This window comes from Mus caroli, unplaced genomic scaffold (genome assembly GCF_978045245.1).
Source record: "Mus caroli unplaced genomic scaffold, Mus_caroli_1 scaffold_4, whole genome shotgun sequence".
In the NCBI taxonomy this organism is placed as follows: Eukaryota; Metazoa; Chordata; class Mammalia; order Rodentia; family Muridae; genus Mus; species Mus caroli.
The window spans coordinates 134,751,752-134,773,133 of record NW_028227259.1 but is presented as its reverse complement, the minus strand read 5'-3'; the positions used below and the strand labels follow the sequence as shown (position 1 = coordinate 134,773,133).

Genomic DNA, 21,382 nt, shown 5'->3' with positions numbered 1-21,382 from the left:
TTTAATCTGCCTATAGTGCAATAAGGGTTGAAATTAAAAACAAAAGAACCTCTAGAAATTACAGAAAATTGTGGGGATTTAGTGACTCACTATGTAGTGGCAAATGGGTCAAAGAAGAAATCAAGAAGGAGTGAAAAATTATAGGAAATAACAAGAAAAAATATACAACACACCAAAATGTCTAGTAGACATTAAAAGCAGCCTGAAGAGGTAAATTGAGAGCTCCAAATGCCTACATTAAGAAATCTGAAAGAGCTTTGTGCAGGGTGATAAATATGGATCTATTTTCATTCTCCTACATACAGACTGCCAGTTAGACCAGCACAACTTATTGAAGATGCTTTCTTTTTCCTTTCTTTCTTTCTTTCTCTCTCTCTCTCTTTCTTTCTTTCTTTCTTTCTTTCTTTCTTTCTTTCTTTCTTTCTTTCTTTCTTTCTTTCTTTCTCCTTTCTTTCTTTCTTTCTTTCTTTCTTTCTTTCTTTCTTTCTTTCTTTCTTTCTTTCTTTCTTTCTTTCTTAAGCACTGCATGTTTTTGGCTTCTTTGTCAAAGATTAAGTGTTTACAGGGGTGTGGGTTTACTTCTGGGTCTTCGATTCTATTCCATTGATCAACCTGTTTCTGTACCAACACCTTGTGGGGTTTTTGTTTATTTTGTTTGTTTGTTTGTGTTTATCACTATTGCTTTGTAGTACAGTTTGAGGTCAGGGATAGTGATTCACCTGGAAGTTCTTTTATTGTTGAGAATTGTTTTGGATATCCTGGGGGTTTTTTGCTTTTCCATATGAAGTTGAGAATTGATCTTTCCAGAATTGTGTTCAAATTTTGATGGGGATTGCATGAATCTGTAGATTGCTTTTGATAAAATGGCCATTTTCACTGTTAACCCTACTAATCCATGAGTATGGGAGAACATTCCATCTTCTGATGTCTTTTTTGATTTATTTTTTCAGGGATTTGAAGTTCTTGTCACACAGATCTTTCTCTTGCTTGGGAAGAGTTACACCATGATATTTTATACTAGTTGTGGCTATTGTAAAGTGTGTTGTTTCCCTAATTTATCACCCTTAACAAACCTCAAGTCCCAGTAGATCAAGGACCTCAACATAAAAGCAGATACAGCAACTCTAAAAGAAGAACAAGTAGGAAAGAGCCTTGAACTCATTGGCACAGGGGAAAATTTCCCAAACAGAGCACCAATGGCTCAGGTTTTAAAAGCAACAATTGATAAATGAGACCCATGAAACTGAAAAGCTTCTGTAAGGCAAAGACACCATCAATAAGACAAATTGGCAACCTACAGGTTGGGAAAAAAAAGTCTTCACTAACCCTACATCTGACAGAGGACTAATATCTAAAATATATAAAGGACTCAAGAATTTAACCTCCAAAAAACCCCAAATAACCCAATTAAAAATGGGGTATAGAGCTAAATAGAGAATTCACAATAAAAGAATCTCAAATGGCCAAGAAGCATTTAAAGAAAATGCCTTAGTCATCAGAGAAATGCAAATCAAAACAACCCTAAGATTCCACCTCATGCCAATCAGAATGGCTACGATTAAAAACTCAAGCAACAGCACATGCTGTTGAGATCGCAAACTGATACAACTACTCTGGAAATCAATCTAGAGGCTCCTCAGAAAATTGGAAATAGTTCTACTTGAAGACCCAGCTATACCACTCTTGGGCATATACCCAAAAGATGCCCCACCATACCAAAAGGACACATGCTCCACCATGTTCTTAGCAGTCTTATTTGTAATAGCCAGAAGCTGGAAACAAACCCAGATGTTCCTCAATCAAAGACTAGATATAGAAAATGTGGTTCATTTACACAATGGAATACTATTCAGCTATTTAAAGTGAGGACATCACCAATTTTGCAGGTAAATGAATGTAGATCTCATCCTGAGTTGGGTAACACAGACCTGAAAGGATATGCATGTACTCACTGATTAGGGAATATTAGCCAAAAAGTACAGAATACCTACGATACCACCCACAGACCCTAAGAAGTATAACAAGCAGAAAGGTCCAAGTGAGGATGTTTCATTTTCACTTAGAGGGAGGAAGGAAATAATCATGGATGGCAGAGGGAGGGAGGGACCTGGGTAGGAAAGATGAGGGGGGAAGGAAAAGCAATCTCAAGTTACCCAAACCCCAGGGAGTTTCCAGAGACTAAGCCACCAGCCAGGAGCATACAGAAGCTGGTCTGAGGCCCCTGGCACAAACATAGCAGAGGTCTGCCTAGTTGGGCCTCAGTGGGAGAAGATTCAATTAATCCTCCAGAGACTTGAGGTCCCAGGGAAGGGGAGGCCTGGTGGGGGGAGCACTCTCTCAGAGGCAAGGGGGAGGATGAATGGGATGAGGAACTGTGGGAGGGGTGACTGAGGGGGGGCAATGACTGGAATGTAAATTAAAAAAAAATAAAAGAAATCCTAAAGAGCACAGATAAATGACTTAATGATGCAATTCAAAATTTTGAAAAATAAAGAACAAACTAAACCCAAGTGAAGTAGAGAAGATATAATGAAAATTAGCAGAAATTAATGAAATAGAAATAAGCAAACATCAGCTGGGCGTGGTGGTGCACGCCTTTAATCCCAGCACTTGGGAGGCAGAGGCAGGTGGATTTCTGAGTTGGAGGCAAGCCTGGGCTACACAGTGAGTTCCAGGACAGGCAGGGCTGCACAGAGAAACCCTGTCTCAAAAAAACAAAAACAAAAAAAAAAAAAGGAAGAAATAAGCAAATCAACAACAGATACAAAGAATCAATACATCTAACAGCTGGTTCTTTGCAAAGACAAAATTGACAGACCTTTAGCATAATTAACCCAAAGAAAGAAAGAGAGGACCCAGATCAACAAAAACCAGAGATGCATTGGGAAACATGACACAAACACCAAAGAAATTCAGAATAATTTAGAAGAATACATTAAATACTGATTAGGTCAGAAAGCCTACAAAAAAATGTATGAATTTCTAAGTTTATCCAAACTACTAAAGTTAAATCAAAAAGAAATGAACAATTTAAACAGACCCATAAAAAAAGAATTGATTGGACCGATAATTTAAAAAAAGTTTTAAACTAAAAACAGCACGGGCCCAGATGGCTTCACAACAGAATTCCGCCAGCTTTCAAAGAACCACAACCAATACATATTAAACTATTTTAAAAACATAGAAACTGATGTAGCACTTCTAAATTCCTTCTATGAATCCAGTTTTACTCTTAACACCAAAGCCAAGCAAAGGTGAAACATCCAAAGGCACGGGAGGCCAATATCCTTCTTGAACGTAGATGCAAAAATTCTCAGACAAAATACTTGCAAACTGAGTATAGGTAGCGGTCAGCATGATCATCCACTATGACCAAACTGGCTTTATCCTGGCGATGCGAGGATAAAGGATGATTAGATATATAAAAGCAGATAAATGTAATAAATCATGTAAATGGATTTAACAGGTAAAAATTACATGATCATCTCAATAGATACAGAAATGGCCTTTGACCAAATCCAACATGCCTTCCTGATCAAAGTCCTAGACAGAATGGGGCTGAAAGGAACATACATTAACATAATAAAAGCTCGGTATGGCAAACTCAGAGACAATAGCATCCTAAATGGAGAAAAACCTGAAGCAATCACATTAACACTGGGAACAAACCAGGGCTGTCCATTATCACAGCTCCTTTTCAAAGCCGCACTTGAAGCGCTAGTTAGAGCAATGGGACAAGAGAAGGAAATTAAAGGGCTACAAATGGGGGGCGTGGGAGAAGTCAAGTTATCCATATTTGTACTTAATATGATATTAAATGCAAGGTATCCCAAAGATTTCTCCACAAATTTCCTAAAAGTAACACCTTTACTAAAATGGCAACAAACAATATCAACTTATAAAAATCAGTAGCCTTTCTAAATATCAATAACAAACATGTTGAGAAAGATTTCCCAGAAAGACTCTCCTTTATCTCACACACACACATACACACATACACATACACACACACACACACACACACACACACACACACAATACACAGAGAGAGAGAGAGAGAGAGAGAGAGAGAGAGAGAGAGAGAGAGAGAGAGAGAGAGAGTAAATTAACCAAGGAGGTGAAAGATTTCTACAATGAAAATTTTTATCTCTAAAGTATTTCTGTCACAGCCACCATCAAAGAGCAGCAGCCATCGCTGGGTGCTACCCCATGGCCTTAACACAACAAGGTAACGAAGAATACCAGTGAGTCCAGTCACAGCTAGCTTTGCTGGGGCCTCACCAAACACAGCAAGTTCATGCGGATGTGAGCCAAGAGGAATACAAGAGCATCCTCATGGAACTATTGCTCAAGGTGTCCAAAAACAAGCCACAGTTCAAGTTCATCATGAAGAGGGTGGGGATACACAGTAGGAGAGCTGAGCTATGCTCTGTCAGCCATGAGGAAGGCTGCTACCAAGAAGGGCTGATGGTCTCATCCCCTCTTCAGTGAACATGCATGTTGTGCTCATGCACATGTATACACACACACATACACTAAATAAATCTGAAGGAAGAAATTGAGGAAAACCCTAGGAGATGGAGAGACCTCTCATGCTCTCTTGCACTGGAAGAATTAATATTGTGAGAATGACCATCCTAATAAAATCCCCATGATAGTCTTCACAGAAATAAAAAAAAAAGTGCTAAAATTCACGTAGAAGCACAAAAACCCAAGATAGCCAAAGTAATGTTAAGTAAAAATAGCCATCATAGAGGGACTACCATACCAGATTTCAAGCTACGTCACAGAACTATAGTATAATAACAACAACAACAACAAAAAATCCCAGCACTGTGCTGGCACAAAAACAGATATGCAGATCGGTGGAACAAAATAGGAGACCCAAACGTGAGTACACATAATTACAGCCATCTGATATCTGACAAAGACACCAAAAATACTCAGGGGAGGAAAGGCAGCATCTTGCACAAATGGCGCTGTGAAAACTGGGTGTTCACGCTGGAAGAGTAAAAGCTAACCTGCATGTATGTTCCTGCACAGAAACCAAGTCCAAATGGATCCAAGACGTGGATGTGAAACTGGTAATGCTGAAACCCTTAGAAGTCAACATAAGCAGAGCCCTACAAGATACAGGAGCAGGAAAGGACTTTATGAACAGGATTCAAGCCTGGGAATAAAGTCCAACACCTTACAAATGGGACCTCATAAAAGTCAAACCCTTCTGTACAGCAAAGGAGACAACCTGTTGAGTGAAGGGAAAAGCCTGCAGAGTGGGGGGACAGGTTTTGCTCTGTGTACAGCCGATGGGGACTTGATATCCAGAACTGGCAAAGACTGCAATAAACAAAGACACACACACACACAAACAGTGAAGTAATTAAAGAATGGGCTATGAATCTGAACCAAGAGTTCTCAAAGGAAAAACTAAATATGGTTGAGAAACTATGAGGTGGGGGAGTATTAGAGATAAGGCTATGCCATGAGTGATATGAAGAAGGAGAGGGGGAAATGGGGCTTTAACTGGAAGTGTAGGAGAAAAGGCAATACAGGGGGAGGGCAAGAAAGCACGGGATGACGCTGAGTGTGCTATAACATATCATAGATAAGCACATTTATAGGTATAGTGTGTGTGTGTGTGTGTGTGTGTGTGTGTGTGTGTGTGTGTGTGTATGTTTTAAAGGAGGTATGCCACATGAGGTGATAATGATCTTCCAAGAGTCATGGGCTGCCAACCCCCCCAACATCAGCTAAGAAAAACCTCTCTTTGAGTTGTTGGTTGGGAGTGGGTGTCCAAGAGACTCCCCAAACAATATAGGCTATTATCATTGCCCTTGTTTGTCTTCCGGAATTTGAAGGGAAGACTGAGAGAGCACACATTTCAGATATAGGAGAAATTGAGCTGGAACCAACCTGGATGTCTCCTCTGTGAGGATTAGCTCTCATAATACTGGAAGGCTCTGTGCACGCTATCAAAGGAGAAAAGCATCCAGTATTCCTATCTATCTGTAATGCCTAAGAACCACAACAGTGATCAGCCCAGCAAGATATCCCCAGGGATGTAATAGTGGCATCATTAACTCTAATTGGATCTCTGACCCACTCCGTAGGAGGAAGCTCATGCCTGACACCATAAACCTAGCCATCTCCGTGTGGCTGGAGAGGTCACAGACCCTAGAGGAGAACCTACTACTGCCATTTTCTTAAACCACTATAATTTCTACTTGCATTCCAAATAATTAACGTGGTCATAAGTAAGTGTGGCTCTTATCCCCTCAACAAAGAGCTTTCTTTTTGCAGAAGACGGAGGTTATCACAGATACCAATCCCCAAAATGCACAGAATAAGTTACAGTGGGGTTCTCATCCCTGATTGCCATCTCTGCAATGCAACCCTTACACCTAAGGCTCGGCAACATCCCAGGCGAGGGGGTGGAAACCTGTGAGACCCAGAGGACCAGTACGCCTACTTTGATAGTGGGTCTTCAAGCTCTGCCTGTGAAATCCGAACAATATGACTATCTAAACAAAGCCTGCATAATGATAACACCAATCAACATGGCAACACAGATGGGGGAAAGCTCAAAAAGCCCCATCCTACCTAGATGAAGAGCTACAGGCAATCTGTGGGTGCTAAGAGGGGGAAATATTAGTTTTTTCCAGGGACAAACCCCCTGAAAGGTTATTTAATCTCCAGTGGTCATTTGGAAACACATGGACATTTGAATAACACTAAATGGACCTGAAGGGTTAGGAGATAAAGGGAAAGAAATTATATAAACACAGTCTTCATGTATGCAGTCCTCAACAAATATATAAACATTTGAATTAACAGAAAAGAAATTCTCAGCAGTGGACTGACTCTATATGGCAATAGCAGTTAGAATCATTTTTGAGTATAATAGAAATCACTTGTCTTGTCGATCAAGGACAGAGTGACTGTTTATCCAGACACCAACGTGCTTAGAAAGGACAAGCAAGGTAGAAAGACAGGAGTCCCCTGGGATGAAATACAGACTTCATGACAAACACCCAGTTGTCAGAACTCGACATTACAGGAAAACAAAACAAAAACAAAAACAAAACAGGTCAAACAGAGCCTCCTCAGGGAGACACAGTCATAGTCAAGGCCCTTGCTAAGTGGAACATATGCTCAGGTCAGTGGTACGTAACCATCATAGGACACGCTATTCATCGGTTTGTGAGACATAGGTAATGAACTTTGTGTAATATACTTTGTGTAGTAAAGAGTAACACTAGGGCAGGTGAGTGTAGGGATGCTGCTGCATAGCATGAGGACCTAAACTAGGATTCCCAAGACTAATGAACAAAGCTGAGTGTGGTGGTGCTCTGGGAGCACCCCAGCACTGGGAAGGTACAGACAGGAGGAAGGCTGATTAGAGAGCCCAGCCTAGCCAAATGAACGAGTACCAAGTTCAGTGAAAGACTTCTCCTCAAAAAACTTTTTTTTTAAGATGGAAAAGACCAAGAAAGGGGGTGATAGAGGAGGAAAAAGGACGGAGTGGAGTGTAGAAATGAAGACACGGAGTCACAAAAGAGGACACTAAGCTATCATTTCTCTAGCATCCACTGGATCATGGTCCACTCGTGCCATGGTAGGCACACAAATTCAACATTCTGGGCTTTGAAATGCAAAGAATTGCTTTTGTACTAACACCCCCATTTGTACTAACATTCCATTGTGTGGAGCTTGTGAAAGCTGGACTTTCTGCTGACTGTCAGTCCACCAGCAACTGGTCATGAGTAGCCACTGAACACAGTCATCATGATGACCTGCTTGGAAAAGGTCATTTTAAATAATATATCAAACCATTCTATTAGCACATTAATTTGATATGTAAATTTTACTGGAATGCATAAGTACATCTTCAATTTTAGTTAATAATTGACTTCTTAATAAATTGATCAATTAGAAAGGTAGAGAGTGATCAAGGACACTAAAGGTGACCTCAAGCTTCCCTACACATGTGCACACACACTCACAGCCAATATTAACAAGTACATATACCACACACAGGTACACTGCACATACATACATGTCCATACACACAGAGAAATTTGAATTCTTTCAAAGGGCTGAAAGGTAGAAATCTAAAATCACTATCTATGGGTCTAATTTAAGAGCATTTTCCTCTTCAAGCTCTATCAATTTATCTTGCTCCTTCTGTTTGTGCCTATTTGTGTCTGTGTTACCTGGTTGATGGCCATATCACCCAAGGCCTAATCTCAGTCTTCATATGACCTGACCCTCTGAGTGATTCAAATTTCATGAAAACCTGTGATGGTTAATTTTGAACCTATTTTGATTGAGAAGTACCTAAGAGCCTAGGAAAGCAGACTCCTTGGAATATCCAGAAGGATTTTTCAAAGATGATTAGAGAGGGAAAGATGCATCCTGAATATGGGTGGCACCATCCCCTAGGCTATAGGACTGAGTGGGATAAAAGGAGGAGGAGGAAGCCAGTGAGCATAGACAATCTCTGATGTTCAGATACTGTGATGTCAGCTCTTCTTCTCAACCACACTCTTTCCATTATGGCCTAAGTGCTCAGACCCTGAATCCTTCCTCCTGTCAACTATTCCTTAAGAGATTTTGGTTGCTACAATGGGAAGCTGAGTTATACAGAATCACACTTAAGGACACCATGGAGCTCCTCAACCTAAGATTGTTTAACTTAAGTACATCTGTGAAGACTTTTTCCAAATTAGGGAACATTTATAGTTGTTAGGATTGGGTCCTGATACCCTTGGGATGTTATTGCCAGTCTTCTGTAATAGTCCTACAGTTCCCTGTATACTGAGATGCTGAGATCCCATGGTACATGGAGGAACATCAACAGCATCCCGTTCAAGTACAACAAGCTGTGATACTTCCTCTTCTTATAGCTGTGATCAAATAGGCAACTTAAGAGTGGAGAGGTTTGTTTTGGCTTATAGTTCAAAGGCACAGTTGATGATGGTGGAGAAGGGATATAGCAAAGGAAATATGAGGTGGTTGGCCACATCTCATCCATAGGCAGGAAATAGAGACTGGGCAGAAAGTATCACTTGCCTATAAAACTTTGTTTATCCCCTATGGCCCATTTCTTCTCCTGAGACACCACCTTTTAAAGGTTCCGCAGCCTCCCCAAATAGCACCTCATGGAAACAAATGTTCAAACACATGAGCCTATACGAGATGATCCTAGGTCCTGTTCTATTTCTGTGAGATGCCATGAGTAAGACAACTAAGAGAAAAAGATGTTTAATTGAGGTCTTGCTTACAGTTTCAGAGGGTTAGTCTATGATCATCATGATGGGAAGCCTGGTGGCATGCGTGGTGCTGGAGAAATAGCTGAGAGCTCACATCTGATCCACAAGAGAGAGAAAGCAAGACTGGACCTAGCATAGGCTTTGGGAAGCTTAAAGCCCACCCCCCAGTGCCATATTTCCTCTAACAAGGGCACCCATGCTCCAGCAAAGCCACATCTCTGAATCCTGCCCAAACAGTTCCACTAACTGGAAAGCAAGGACTCGAACATCTGAGCCTATGAGGGCTAGTCTCATTCAAACCACCTTTGGACATTCCAAAGGTATATATATATATATATATATATATATATATATATATATATATATATATATAAAATCAGTCAACAACAGGAGGGAGAATCCAACTATGGCCTTGAGAATGTACAGAGGCGCCTGCTGGAAACATCCTTTCCCATCAGCACAGCATTCACCTATAAGCCTATGAAAGAACACTAGCACTTGGCACTCTTTGGCATCTCCACATGGACCCAGCCCATCCTATTCTTTGTCAAGACCATTTCTCTCAGACAGCTACCATCATGCTAGGGCATTGCTGTATAGCATTTTCCTCTGAATTGAAATGTTCTTTGCATGGGTGGGGCAGGGTGCTCAAGAAAGCTGAAATGTGCAAGGTTCTCTAAGGCTCCTCCCAACTGTATAGAAGCAGGGTCCAAGCTTGCTTTCTAATACTGCTGTAAAACATCATGACCAAACGTAATGTGAGGAGGAAAGGGTTAATCCCAGACCTGTCCAGCTGACTGCAAATTGTAAAGAAAGGTTTGGAGTCGGAGCTTTTGTAAGCTGTCCTCTGTGTGAGGGTGGGCTTTTCAGAGATGTGGCTACCTTTGAATTATTGTTCTCCTGTGTCCCTTCACCCACATTCTTATGAGTAGACCCAAGAAAAACTTATTGGGTCACCATGTTGGATGATGGTACAAACCTTAAGATGTCATGGGTTCCCTGTCTGGGATGAGAAGGTTATGTTACTATTTTCCCAGGCAAAGTCCATTTTTATGTTGCTGCCTCAGAAGTCCAGAGCAGACAACATAAACTATGTTCTGAGCCATAAAATGTGTCCAATTACCTCCTGCCCACAAGGCTCTGTATGGTACCATGCTGAGTTGTTCATACATAGGCTCTAGAGACACAATCACACTGGTGCCCTTCACAGCTCTCCCAAATTGTAAATATATCATCTCTACTATCCACAGTTATTTAAGAGTCATGAGTCTCCACAGAATTGGTTAGAATGATTTCTTTTCTCTGTTTTTTTTTTTTTTTCCTTTCCAAGGGATGCTATGGTTTGAATATGAAATGTCATCCCAGAGACTCATATGTTGAATGCTTGGTCTCTACGGGTGGTGCTATTAGGAAGTGCCATGGTTGGCTATAATTGTCACCTGGACAATTCTAGGCTTAGGAACATCTGGAAAGAGATTCTCAATGAGGAATTGTCTTGATAAAATGGACGGTAGGAAACTGTCTTAAGTTAGTGAGTAGGATGATCCAACCAACTGTGAGCAACTCCATTTCCTAGCCATGTCAATCTTCTAACTTTCTGTGCCTAATCTGTTTCATTAAATTCCTGAACCTTGCCAGTTTCCTTAGCTTCCTGAATTCACTGGCTGTTTTCTTCCCCACTCCTGGAGGGAATGTTCCAAATGAGAGGCAGTACCTGCACCACCTGTGCTTGCATCTGGCCATCTTGCTGCAGGGACAGGCGGGCAGGGAAACAAAGCCTTCACCACTTTGTGAACTTTTATCCAGCAAAAGTTCTTTCCTTAACCCATCAGTACCTAGTGATTGTCACAGACTATTAGGAAACTCAAGGCACCCGCCCCCTAAAATCTCCCTTGCTTGTCAAGCTCTAGTGGAGGAGTGCAAAGCTTTTAGACACTTTCCCAAATGATGTTGTGCTGAACCCCAAGTCTCTGTCTTTGCAAGGTACAGTTGCCATGGCAACTCCAGCTAATGAATATGTATGCAAATGAGCAAAGAATGTATTCATTATTTGACAGTTGTTCTAGCTGCTTTGCCTTCCCAAGACTTGGAAGGCTGAAGGGTGGGGTATTAGAAAAGTATGTGTTTGGTAAAACATTGGTTATGTGTTTGTTTTCAGAGCTCATGGGGAGGGAGGCTGTCATTCTTTCATTTTTTTGTGATATATATATATATATATATATATATATATATATAATTCCTCTGCATTTGTTCTAAGAATAAACAAAGCCAAAAATAATGGGACCTGTGTGCTCTGGATCCCTTAGAGGGGAAATGCAGTGTGTGGATGACAAGCAATAAGCCCAAATTTTGCTCCACTCATAGTTTAGGTCTTAAGCAAGGCCTGAGAGACTCCTTAACTGTCCTTGCAGAGAGTAACAGTCTCCAATTCCTCCTCCCTTGATTCCTCATTAAGTGACCAAGGACATTCATGGCCAGACAAAAGCTGAAAAGGAAAAAAAAGGTAGCCCAGAATGTCAGGCCCCTAGAAGGATGCTCTGACCCTCTGAGTCAGGATACTGAAAAGGAGGCTGAGAAAGCAGTTCAGTAGAGTAGGGCTCACCTATTATGAGAAGGGACAAGGTCCTGGGTGCAACCTCCAGTGCAGAAAGAAGAAAGAAGGAGGGGAGAAAGGAAGGAAGGAAGGAGAGAGGGAGAGAGGGAGGGAGGGAGGGAGGGAGGGAGGGAGGGAGGGAGGGAGGGAGGGAGGGAGGGAGGGAGGGAAGGAAAAAAGGTGTGGTGGTTTGAATATACTTGGCCCCTGGAACATGGCACTATTAGGAGGTGTGGCCTTATTGGAGGGAGTACATCACTGTAGAGGTGAGCTTTGAAGCTCTGCTTAGTGTGGAAGAGTCAGTTTTCTCTTGTTCTACAAGATGTAGAACTCTCAGCAAATCCCATACCATGCCTGACTGAATGCTGCCATGTTTCCCACCTAGATGATAATAGACTGCACTTCTGAACCTGTAAGCCAGCCCCAATTAAATGTTGTCCTTATAAGAGTTGCCTTGGTCATGGTGTCTGTTCACAGCAATGGAAACCCTAAGACAGAAAGGAAAGAACCCTAAGAAAGAAGGAAGAGGGGAGGAGAGGGGAGGGGAGGGGAGGGGAGGGGAGGGGAGGGGAGGGGAGGGGAGGGGAGGGGAGGGGAGGGAGGGAAGGAAGGAGAGAAGGGGATAATAGAAGAAAGAAGAGCATAATAAAGGATAAAAGGAAGCAAGGAAGTAGAAAGGAAGTAGAGGAGAAAAGGAAGAAGGGACTAAGTAACAGAGATGTCAGAGAGAGTTAGATAGAGGGAAGAAATACAGAATATGGGTAAAAAAGGGAGGAAGCCGCAAACAAGGAAGGAGGAAGGAAGAAGGAAGGAAACTGCAAAGGAAGACAGCTTTGTGATTCAATAGCTGCAGCAGCCCAGGGCTGTACTTTGAATGCTGGACCCATCCCAGGCCTGTTTTCTCTGCTTCTGGTCTGACACCATGTGAAGAACATGTACCTCATATGCCCATTAAGGAATCCCATCAGCATCCATCATGATGGTGGACAGAACCCTCTATAACTGTGAGTCAAAGCAAATCCTTTCTCTCTTAAGTTGCTTCTCTTAAGGGCTTTTGTCCAAGAAACGAAACAAGTAATGAACACATATTCCAGATTGAATTGAATAGTCTGTAGAAGTACAACACTGAGACCAAAGATTCGCCAACTCATTCATATAAAACTCTAGGTACACAATGGAGCACAATGGGACCTGGAACACCAGTGACTCACGGAGGGATTCTGTCAACTCACAGCTACCTATTCCTCTGACCCAGCCACAGTTCTCTTCTTCATGATCTCAGTGGTTTGCCTCAAAATTGACCCCAAAGTGAATTGACCCACCATAAAAACAAGCAAGTTCACACCTAATGGACATCAGATAAACTGTTTTAAATCTAACAGAACTGAATGAAATTTCACCCCTCAGGCAGTGAACCTAAAACAGAACAAACATAAATAAACAAGACCTACAAGCATATTAAGAGACAAAATGAACTCTTAGACTCCTAGCATGAGAATGGCATAGAATTTAAAGGGACCACAGGCTTTTCGGGAAGGAGGAAGACAAAGGCTGTGTGCTTGGCTCAAAGAGAAAATTTAGAGCTGGGGAGAGATCACTCAGTGGGTAAGTGTGTTTGGTGTGCAAGCATGAGGATCTGAGTTCAACCCCCCTGAGACCACATCAAAAGTAAGGCATAGCTGTGTATAACTTTAAGTCCAGCATTGGGAGGCAGGGACAGATGGATCCCAGGAGCTCACTAGTCAGCCAGCCTAGCTCAAACAGTGAGTTTCCAGTTTGGTGACAGACTCTTTATTGAGACAATGAGGTGAAGAACAACATAAGAAGACACCTGGCGTCTGCACTGGCCTCTATGCACATGCGTGCATATGAACAGACACTCAAATGCACACACGCATGCACAACATGAACACAGGCACTCACATACACACACGCATGTACATGAAAACAGGCACTCATGCATGCACATACATGCACATACATGTACAACATATAACACACATACACACACACATACACACACATACACCATGCTCCAAATTCTCTTTTTAAAGGTGAATCTTTGTTCTCTAGCCACAGGAGAACAAGGGGCCATTTCGAAGAGAGAGGGTTACATAATTCGAGTGAGTGGGTTCAAGGGCCATGGACGGCTGGCTCTATTATTTGAGAAAATGTTCCTCCAAGCTAGTTTGGCCCACTCCAGGTGACCAACTTGTCTTGTTCAAATCACTAAAAATGTGGAAAGTGGTCAAATGTTTCCTTCAAGTCTTGAAAATACTGTGACTTTATTCTTTAGCGAAACCCACAGGAGCCACTGTGAGGCCCAAGATCTGAGAGAAGTGAATGGAGCTACTGCAGAGCCCACAGGGACTCCAAAGCACCCACTCTCCACATACATGTATGGAAGGATTCAGCCCCCCTCGTGTGTGTGTGTGTGCGTGTGCATGTGCGTGTGTGTGTATGTGTGTATACTAAGCAAGTACTCTAACAATTACCTACAACCTCAGCCCTCCATTTGTATTTTCTGTAGTTGCTCGGCCTGATCTTAAACTTGTGCTGCCTCTGCCTCAGGCCCCCGAGGAGCCAGGATGGCAAGCCGAGGTAGTTCTCAGCATAGCTGCCTGTCAGTTCTTCAAGGATGGTTCATAAATGTTATCTCCCTGTCCACATTGCCGCAGCCTGATGACACCTGGCAAGAACCAACTTCATTCGGTGTGGAAGGGTTTTAGCTCACAGTTTGAGGGCAGACAGTCCATCATGGTGAGAGGAGCGCAGGCTCTTTGCTTACATTTAGGTGGATCTGAAAGCAGCTAGGGGACAATGCTCATGCTCAGTTGATTTCATCCTTCTTTGCCTCTTTTTATTCAGTTCAGGACTCCAGCTCAGGGGACAGTGCCACCCACATTCATGGCTGGGGTGGTAGGAAGACCATTGACCCATCCGCTAAATCTCCCTAGAAACAACATTGTAGATGCAGACCGACATGTGATTCATTGATGCCCTAGGCATTTCCCTCTGTATGCATATATGTGTGCACATTTGTGTGAAGATACCCATAGGTGTGCATGTGCAGGTATATATGCGTAGGCTTTGGGTGGCAGCCAGAAGCCATCTACCTTGGCTGACTTTTTGTTATGTGTATGTGTTGGGGATGTGGGGGTGTGGGGGGTGAGCATGTGTGTGTGTATCTGTCTATTTTGGGACAGGGTCTCTCCCTTTTATCTGGTACTTGCCAATTTGACTAGGCTGGTTAGCCTAGGAATCCACCTGTCTCTACCTACACAGAATTCATATTACAAGTCCATGCTACCATGGTTGGCTTTTTAATGTGGCTTCTGCCGATCTGAGCCAGACCGATATCCTCGTGCTTGCTTCACTGACTGAGCCACTTCCCCCATGATGCACCCCGAGGCATTTTTTTTTTTTAAATACAGTCAAGTTGACAATCAAAGCAATCCATCACAAGGTGAAAATGAGCAGTTGAGTCCAAGGTCCAAGAAAGAACCTTTCCAGTAAAAAGCCAAAGAAAGCCCCGGGCAATGAACAGAAGCTTTGAGTTTTTGTCTAACTATGAATAATAGTTTCGAACATATAAGACATGTGCCCACATTAGCATACACACACACACACACATACACACTCACACTGACACACACAAGTCAGTCTCAGTATTGACAGCCACCTGGCTACAGACCAGGAGAGTAATTCCAGACCTTCATGCTGGTCTTCCATTTCACCCTCTGGGACTGTCTGGCTGAGCCTGTGTGGAAGATAGCCAACAAGTTTCCCAATCCAAAGAGGCTACTGTTTGACGGCAGCCAGCAAGGCACCCTGCTGCCTGTGAGCTCCTGATGAAAACCATATGTGAGGATTTGGCATGCTTAGTCAGTTCCAGCAAGGCCTCGAGCTCAAGCCATGACCTCACTGTCGGGCAAATCAGCAGGCACCGCAGAAAGAGACGGTGAGTGTGGGGGTACAGATTTGCACCTAATCATGCCCACATTTCCTGCTGCCTCAGAAACCAGGGTCTAGAACTAGAGAGACATGGTCATCTTAGTGTGTGTGTGTGTGTGTGTGTGTGTGTGTGTGTGCGCACACATGCATGCATGTGGCCAGAGGACAATCTCATCTGTTACTCAACTATCATCTATCCTATCTAATGGTTTTTGAAACTGTATCTCTCACTGGAACGCATCCACGTAGGCTAGGCTGACTGGCCAGTGAGCCTGGGGGATCCACTTGCCTCTGTGTCCCCAGCCCTGGGATTACAAGCGTGCACCACTATATTTGTTTGTTTGTTTGTAATGGGTTCTAGAGACTGGTCTCAGGTGCTCACACTTGCATGATAATTAGTTTTCCTTATTTATCTCTCATTCCAGCCCCTTTAAAAGTGTAATTTTAAACTAAAACACAAGGAATTAATAAGCCAGGACCAGTCTGTGTTTATCCTGCAAACATAAATGTCACTATATTTTAGGCAAGCCCATTAATGACAACACTATCTCCCCCAGTAATATATGTGTATGTAAATATATGTATGTACATGTGTGTATATGTATATGTGTGTATGTGTATATGTAAATGCATCACCCCTGTAAAAAATATCTGCCATCCCACATGTTCTACCTCAAAGAGCTACTTAGAGTCAACCTGGGACCAAATTGCTATGGCGAATGCCCAGGTCCGGAGATGAGGAGAGGAGAATATAAGTACATTCTAATTTCTTAAAAACCAATCAGCTCAGAGGACCTCATTAAGAGAACAGTCAATCTAGCCATCTCCAGAACTTGGCAGCCAGAAAGCCCCTGTCACAGCCTTAGTAATAAAATGCCTACAGACACACACTTCCCCCTCCAGCCAGGCTTTAAAACTTGACTCTTTTCGCCTTTATTCAGTATTTTCATACAGTTAGTAGTACATTTGTTTAGGCCAAATTTTGAATTTTTAAGGAAGTCATGCCTTTAAAAAATGTAGTTGTCTGTACAAGATCAAGCCAACAGCATGGGCCAACAATCCCACAGGCAGCTCTGGTTAGACTTGGTGCGAGGAGGAAGGAGAGGAGGAGGAGGAAGGAAGAGGAAGGAGGAAGAAGGAGGAAGAGGAGGAGGAGGGGGAGAAGATGGAAGAGGAGGAGAAGAAGGAGAAGGAGAAGGAGAGAAGGAGAAGAAGAAGAAGAAGAAGAAGAAGAAGAAGAAGAAGAAGAAGAAGAAGAAGAAGAAGAAGAAGAAGAAGAAGAAGGACATGAAGGATGAAGGACATGAAGGGAGGAAGGTGACTGTTGTGACTATCTGGGAAGAATGGGAGGGAGTAGGCAGGGTGTATATAATCAAGATGTATTGTTTGCATATATGAAATTGTCAAAGAATAAATAAAACACTCGATTAAAGTAGTAATAAATAAAGAAGGGGCTGGAAAGATGGCTCCATGGTTAAGAGAATGTGTTGCTTTTGCAGAGGACCTGGGGCTCAGTTTCCAGCACCCCAGTGGTGGTTTACAGCCAACTGGAACTCCAGCTCCAGTGGATTGGGCACTCTCTTCTGACCTTTAGGGGCATCCGCACACACACATGCACAGGCACACATATTTACATACATAAAAATGAAGACAACTTTTAAAAGTAAATCAGTATAGGCTGGGCATGATGGTCCACGTCGGAGAGACTAACACAAAGATTCCAAGTTCTCGAACAGCCTGGGCTACGGAGGGAGTTTCAGAATAGCCTGAGGTTCGGAGGAAGACTCTGTCTCCAGAAGTGCTAGAGCTCAGAATTAAGTCAAATCAAATCAAATCAAAAGCATTTTTACCTGCTCGGTCTCTGAAATAGCTGGTGAATTGTCTTTGTTTAAATAAACTGAGAAACTCTCTAATGATTTGTCACAGTGTTCTGCCAGTAGAATTCATATGATTGTGATAAATTGCAAGTAAATTGGTAGGAGTCAAGAATCTCTTATTACAGCAGATGGAGCAGATGTCTGAGCTTGTCTTCCTGTGTTCCTTGAAGAACGTTCCCTACGTAAGGTCCTATGGGGCTCCAACACTTATGCAACCCGATGGGATCTTCAGTATCATGAGAACTCTCTCCGGGCTGGAGTCTAGCACTTAATGCCGTATCAGCCCCTTTTATATGATGGCTAATCTAAGTTATCAACTTTATAGAATCTAGAGCAGTGCTTCTCAACCTCCCCAATGCTGTGACCCTTTGATACAGCTTCTCGTGTGGTGGTGACCCTGCAACCATAGCATGATTTCTGTTGCTACTTCCTAACTGTCATTTTGCTACTGCCATGAATCATAATGCAAATACCTGACATGCAGGATGTATTTTCATTGTTACAAAACTGGTCCAAAGGGGTCATGATGCTCAGGTTGGAAAAAATGCTAACCTAGCATCATCTAAGAGATGCACTGCTGGGTATGTCTAAGAGGAAGACATGTCCAAACTGTAGATGGGGCCCTGAACTGAAAAAAAAAAAAAAAAGGAGACAGCAAGCTGAGCACCAGCATCTATCTCTCTGCTTCCTGCCTGTGGATGCGACATGACCAGCCACTTCATGCCCTTCTATATGTGGATATGTGCACATGAGTTATAGGTGGTCATGAGCTACAAGGTGTGGTGTTGGGAACCAAACTCAGGTCCTCTGCAAGAGCAGCAAGCATTCTTAACAGCAAGCCATCTTTCTAGCCTCAAGAAATTTTGAACTAAAAATCAACCACATCTTCTTAGATCTATAAACAATGGTATTTTTCCAAACATTTTTATTAAGGCAGCTTTGTTGCTGTGACCTCTGTATCCCCAGCCTCAGGAGGCTGAGGCATAATAATCACCGTGAGCTTGAAGCCCACCAGGGATACAAGGTGAGACCCTGTCTCCAGAAAAAAAAAAAAAACAACTAAAATTAAATAAAAGTTTTAAGTAGGAAACTGTCCTTCAGTCCCCCCTCTGAAATGAGGATGGGAGCGAACGGGAGAGAGGTTTTGCTGTAGGCACTTTGCCCCAGCACTTCAGAACCATCACTACAATAGAAAGCGCAGTCGCATCCGGCCTGCAGCGACACAGTGAGTCACCATCCATCAGAGACTGCTCAGACAATGCATGCCCCCGATAGAGCAGCTCTGCACTAGAGTGAAAAAAAACAATCGCCATCCACAGCTGCACTACATTCACCATATGGTCTCCATTGTCGCTGTCCCCCCTAACACATCTTGCAGGGACACAGGAGAAAGCTAAACTGAAAACTAGCATATAGACCAAACAAGTAGTCCCTTACCAGATTGTTCTGGTTTCCTTTATGTTGCTGTGATTAAAAACAAAAACAAACCCCTCTGACCAAAAGCAATTCAGGGAAGGAAAGGTTGATTTCATCTTCCAATACCAGGTTATGCTCCATCATTGCAGAAAGTCGGGGAAGAACCCCAAAATAGGAACATGAAGTCAGGTGGATTAGTTGCTGTGAGAACACACTATGAACAAAAGTGACCTATGAAAGAATTTGTTTTGGTTTATGGTTTAAAGGTTTTAAAGCCCACCATGGTGGGAAGATATGACAGCAGATAGGCATAGTACGGGAGCAGGAAGCTGATGGATTAATCTTAAACTGCAAAAAAACGTGAAGTAGAGTGAACTAGAAATGGGTGAGACTATGAACTTTCAAAGCTGGTCCCTAGTGACGTACTTCTTCCAGCAAGGCTCCACCTCCTAAAGGGGCTATAACTTTCCCAGACAGCGCCACCTACTGGAAAGCAAATACATGAGCCTATGGGGAACATTTCTCATTTGAAGCACCACAGCAGGACAGCTTGCTATTCCACAAAGCAGGCTGATTCTACAGTCATCTTACCTTAACCTCCAAATAGCTGGGATAACAGACCTATACCAACAGGCCTGGCTGTGATTGTTGTTATCTTATTTGGTTTACTATACTGTTCTGTAGCTATTTCCTTCTAACTAAAATATTCCATTCTGGAGGAAGGCTCTTAAGACCCAGGAAGTCAAGAAAATGTACAAGTTGAAGGAAGTTCCTGAATCTCATAAGATTTACAAGGCACCTCCCCAATATTATATAAGCAGTAGTGAGTGCTGGAGAAAGGACAGTCTCCTGCCAGCTTTGCTCCCTGTAAGTTGTGGTAAAAGCTAGGCTCCAGGGATACAGCTGTGTTTTGGCAACTGTGAGGACAGCTTGGTTAATAAAGTGCTTACCTTGCAACAATAAGGACCAGAATACAGATCACCACAATGGAAGTTTTAAAAAATTAAAGCTGCAGGCATAGAAGGAGTGATAAGAAGATAAGAAGATCCCATAGAGAATGGTCGATAGTGGGTGAATGCTGAATCCCGAATTAAAGACCCTTTCTCAAGAATCAAAGGTGGGTGGAGCCTAAAGAACAAGACTCAAGAGTGACCTCTGACTCTATGACTTCTACAAGCACATGCTCAGATGTGCTCACCTATTCACATATGTAAACCCACATATACATGCATGCAAACACACATAAGCTGATTTTAAAATGGGAGGTGGGGGGGCAGGGAGGTGGCTCAGTGGTTAAGTTCTTGCTCCCCAAGTCTGATGAGCAGAGTTTGAATCCGCAGAACCCACATAAAATGTATGTGGCCTGTAATCCTAGACTCAGAAGGTAGAAATGGGATTCCCACTGTAAGTGGCTAGCTAAGGTAGGTATATTAGGAGCTCATACTTTGTTTCAGAGACCCTGCCTCAATGAACAAGATAGAGGAGTCATTAAAGATGATTCTAAACATCAACGTGAAGCCTCCACACACATGTAAACATATTACACAGAACCAACCTACACATACATGCATACCACATATGCATGAAAATTTAAAAATAAGATTTATACTACTTTTACATTTCTGTGTATGTGTGTGCACATGGGCGTGAATGTGTACACATCAGTATAGTTTCTACAGATGTTGGAGATGTCAGATTCCCCCTAGAGCAGGGGTTATAGATGGTTGTGAGTCACCCCACATGGGTGCTCAAAGCCGAATCTGAGCAGAAGGGCATGGGTTCTTAACCACTGTGCTCTCCAGCCCTGAAAATGGAAAAATAAATAAAATAAAATGGAAGGGAAAGGAAAAGGGGGTTGAGCTACTCCACCAACCAAATTGGTTTCATCCATTCCCTTAACTGTCCCCAAACCATCCCTGCTGGCCTCTGGAGCTCACACAGTCCTGTTGATCAAGTTTCTACTCCTAACATGTAAACCGAGACAGGGCTCTGAGTGTGAGACTTGTATAAATCCCAGGCCCAGTGAATGCGGTGGGGGAGGCACAGCCTGGCAGTGCTAAGCAGGTCTCACCGTCCATGTCCAGACGCTGCATGATGATAGCCAGCTCCACTTCGCTCGGCATGTACCCCAAGGAGCGCATGGCCATGCCCAGCTCCTGCTTGGAGATGAAGCCGTTGCCATCTCTGTCCAGAACACGGAAGGCTTCTCGGATTTCTGCAAGTAAAAAGCAGAGAGTCCACAGGTCACATGGCTGTTTCCTTGCTGTACC

General features: G+C 42.8%; 1 protein-coding gene across 6 annotated transcripts in view; it reads right to left on the bottom strand.

Annotated features, from left to right (window-relative positions):
- Positions 1–21,382, bottom strand: part of Caln1 (calneuron 1) — a 477,612-nt gene that overhangs the window by 207,850 nt on the left and 248,380 nt on the right. For all 6 annotated transcript variants that reach the window (XM_029477873.2, XM_021163075.3, XM_029477872.2 and 3 more), the window contains one exon: positions 21,184–21,327. In XM_029477873.2, coding sequence (XP_029333733.2) covers positions 21,184–21,327 — 144 coding nt within the window. The remainder of the gene's footprint in view (positions 1–21,183; positions 21,328–21,382) is intronic.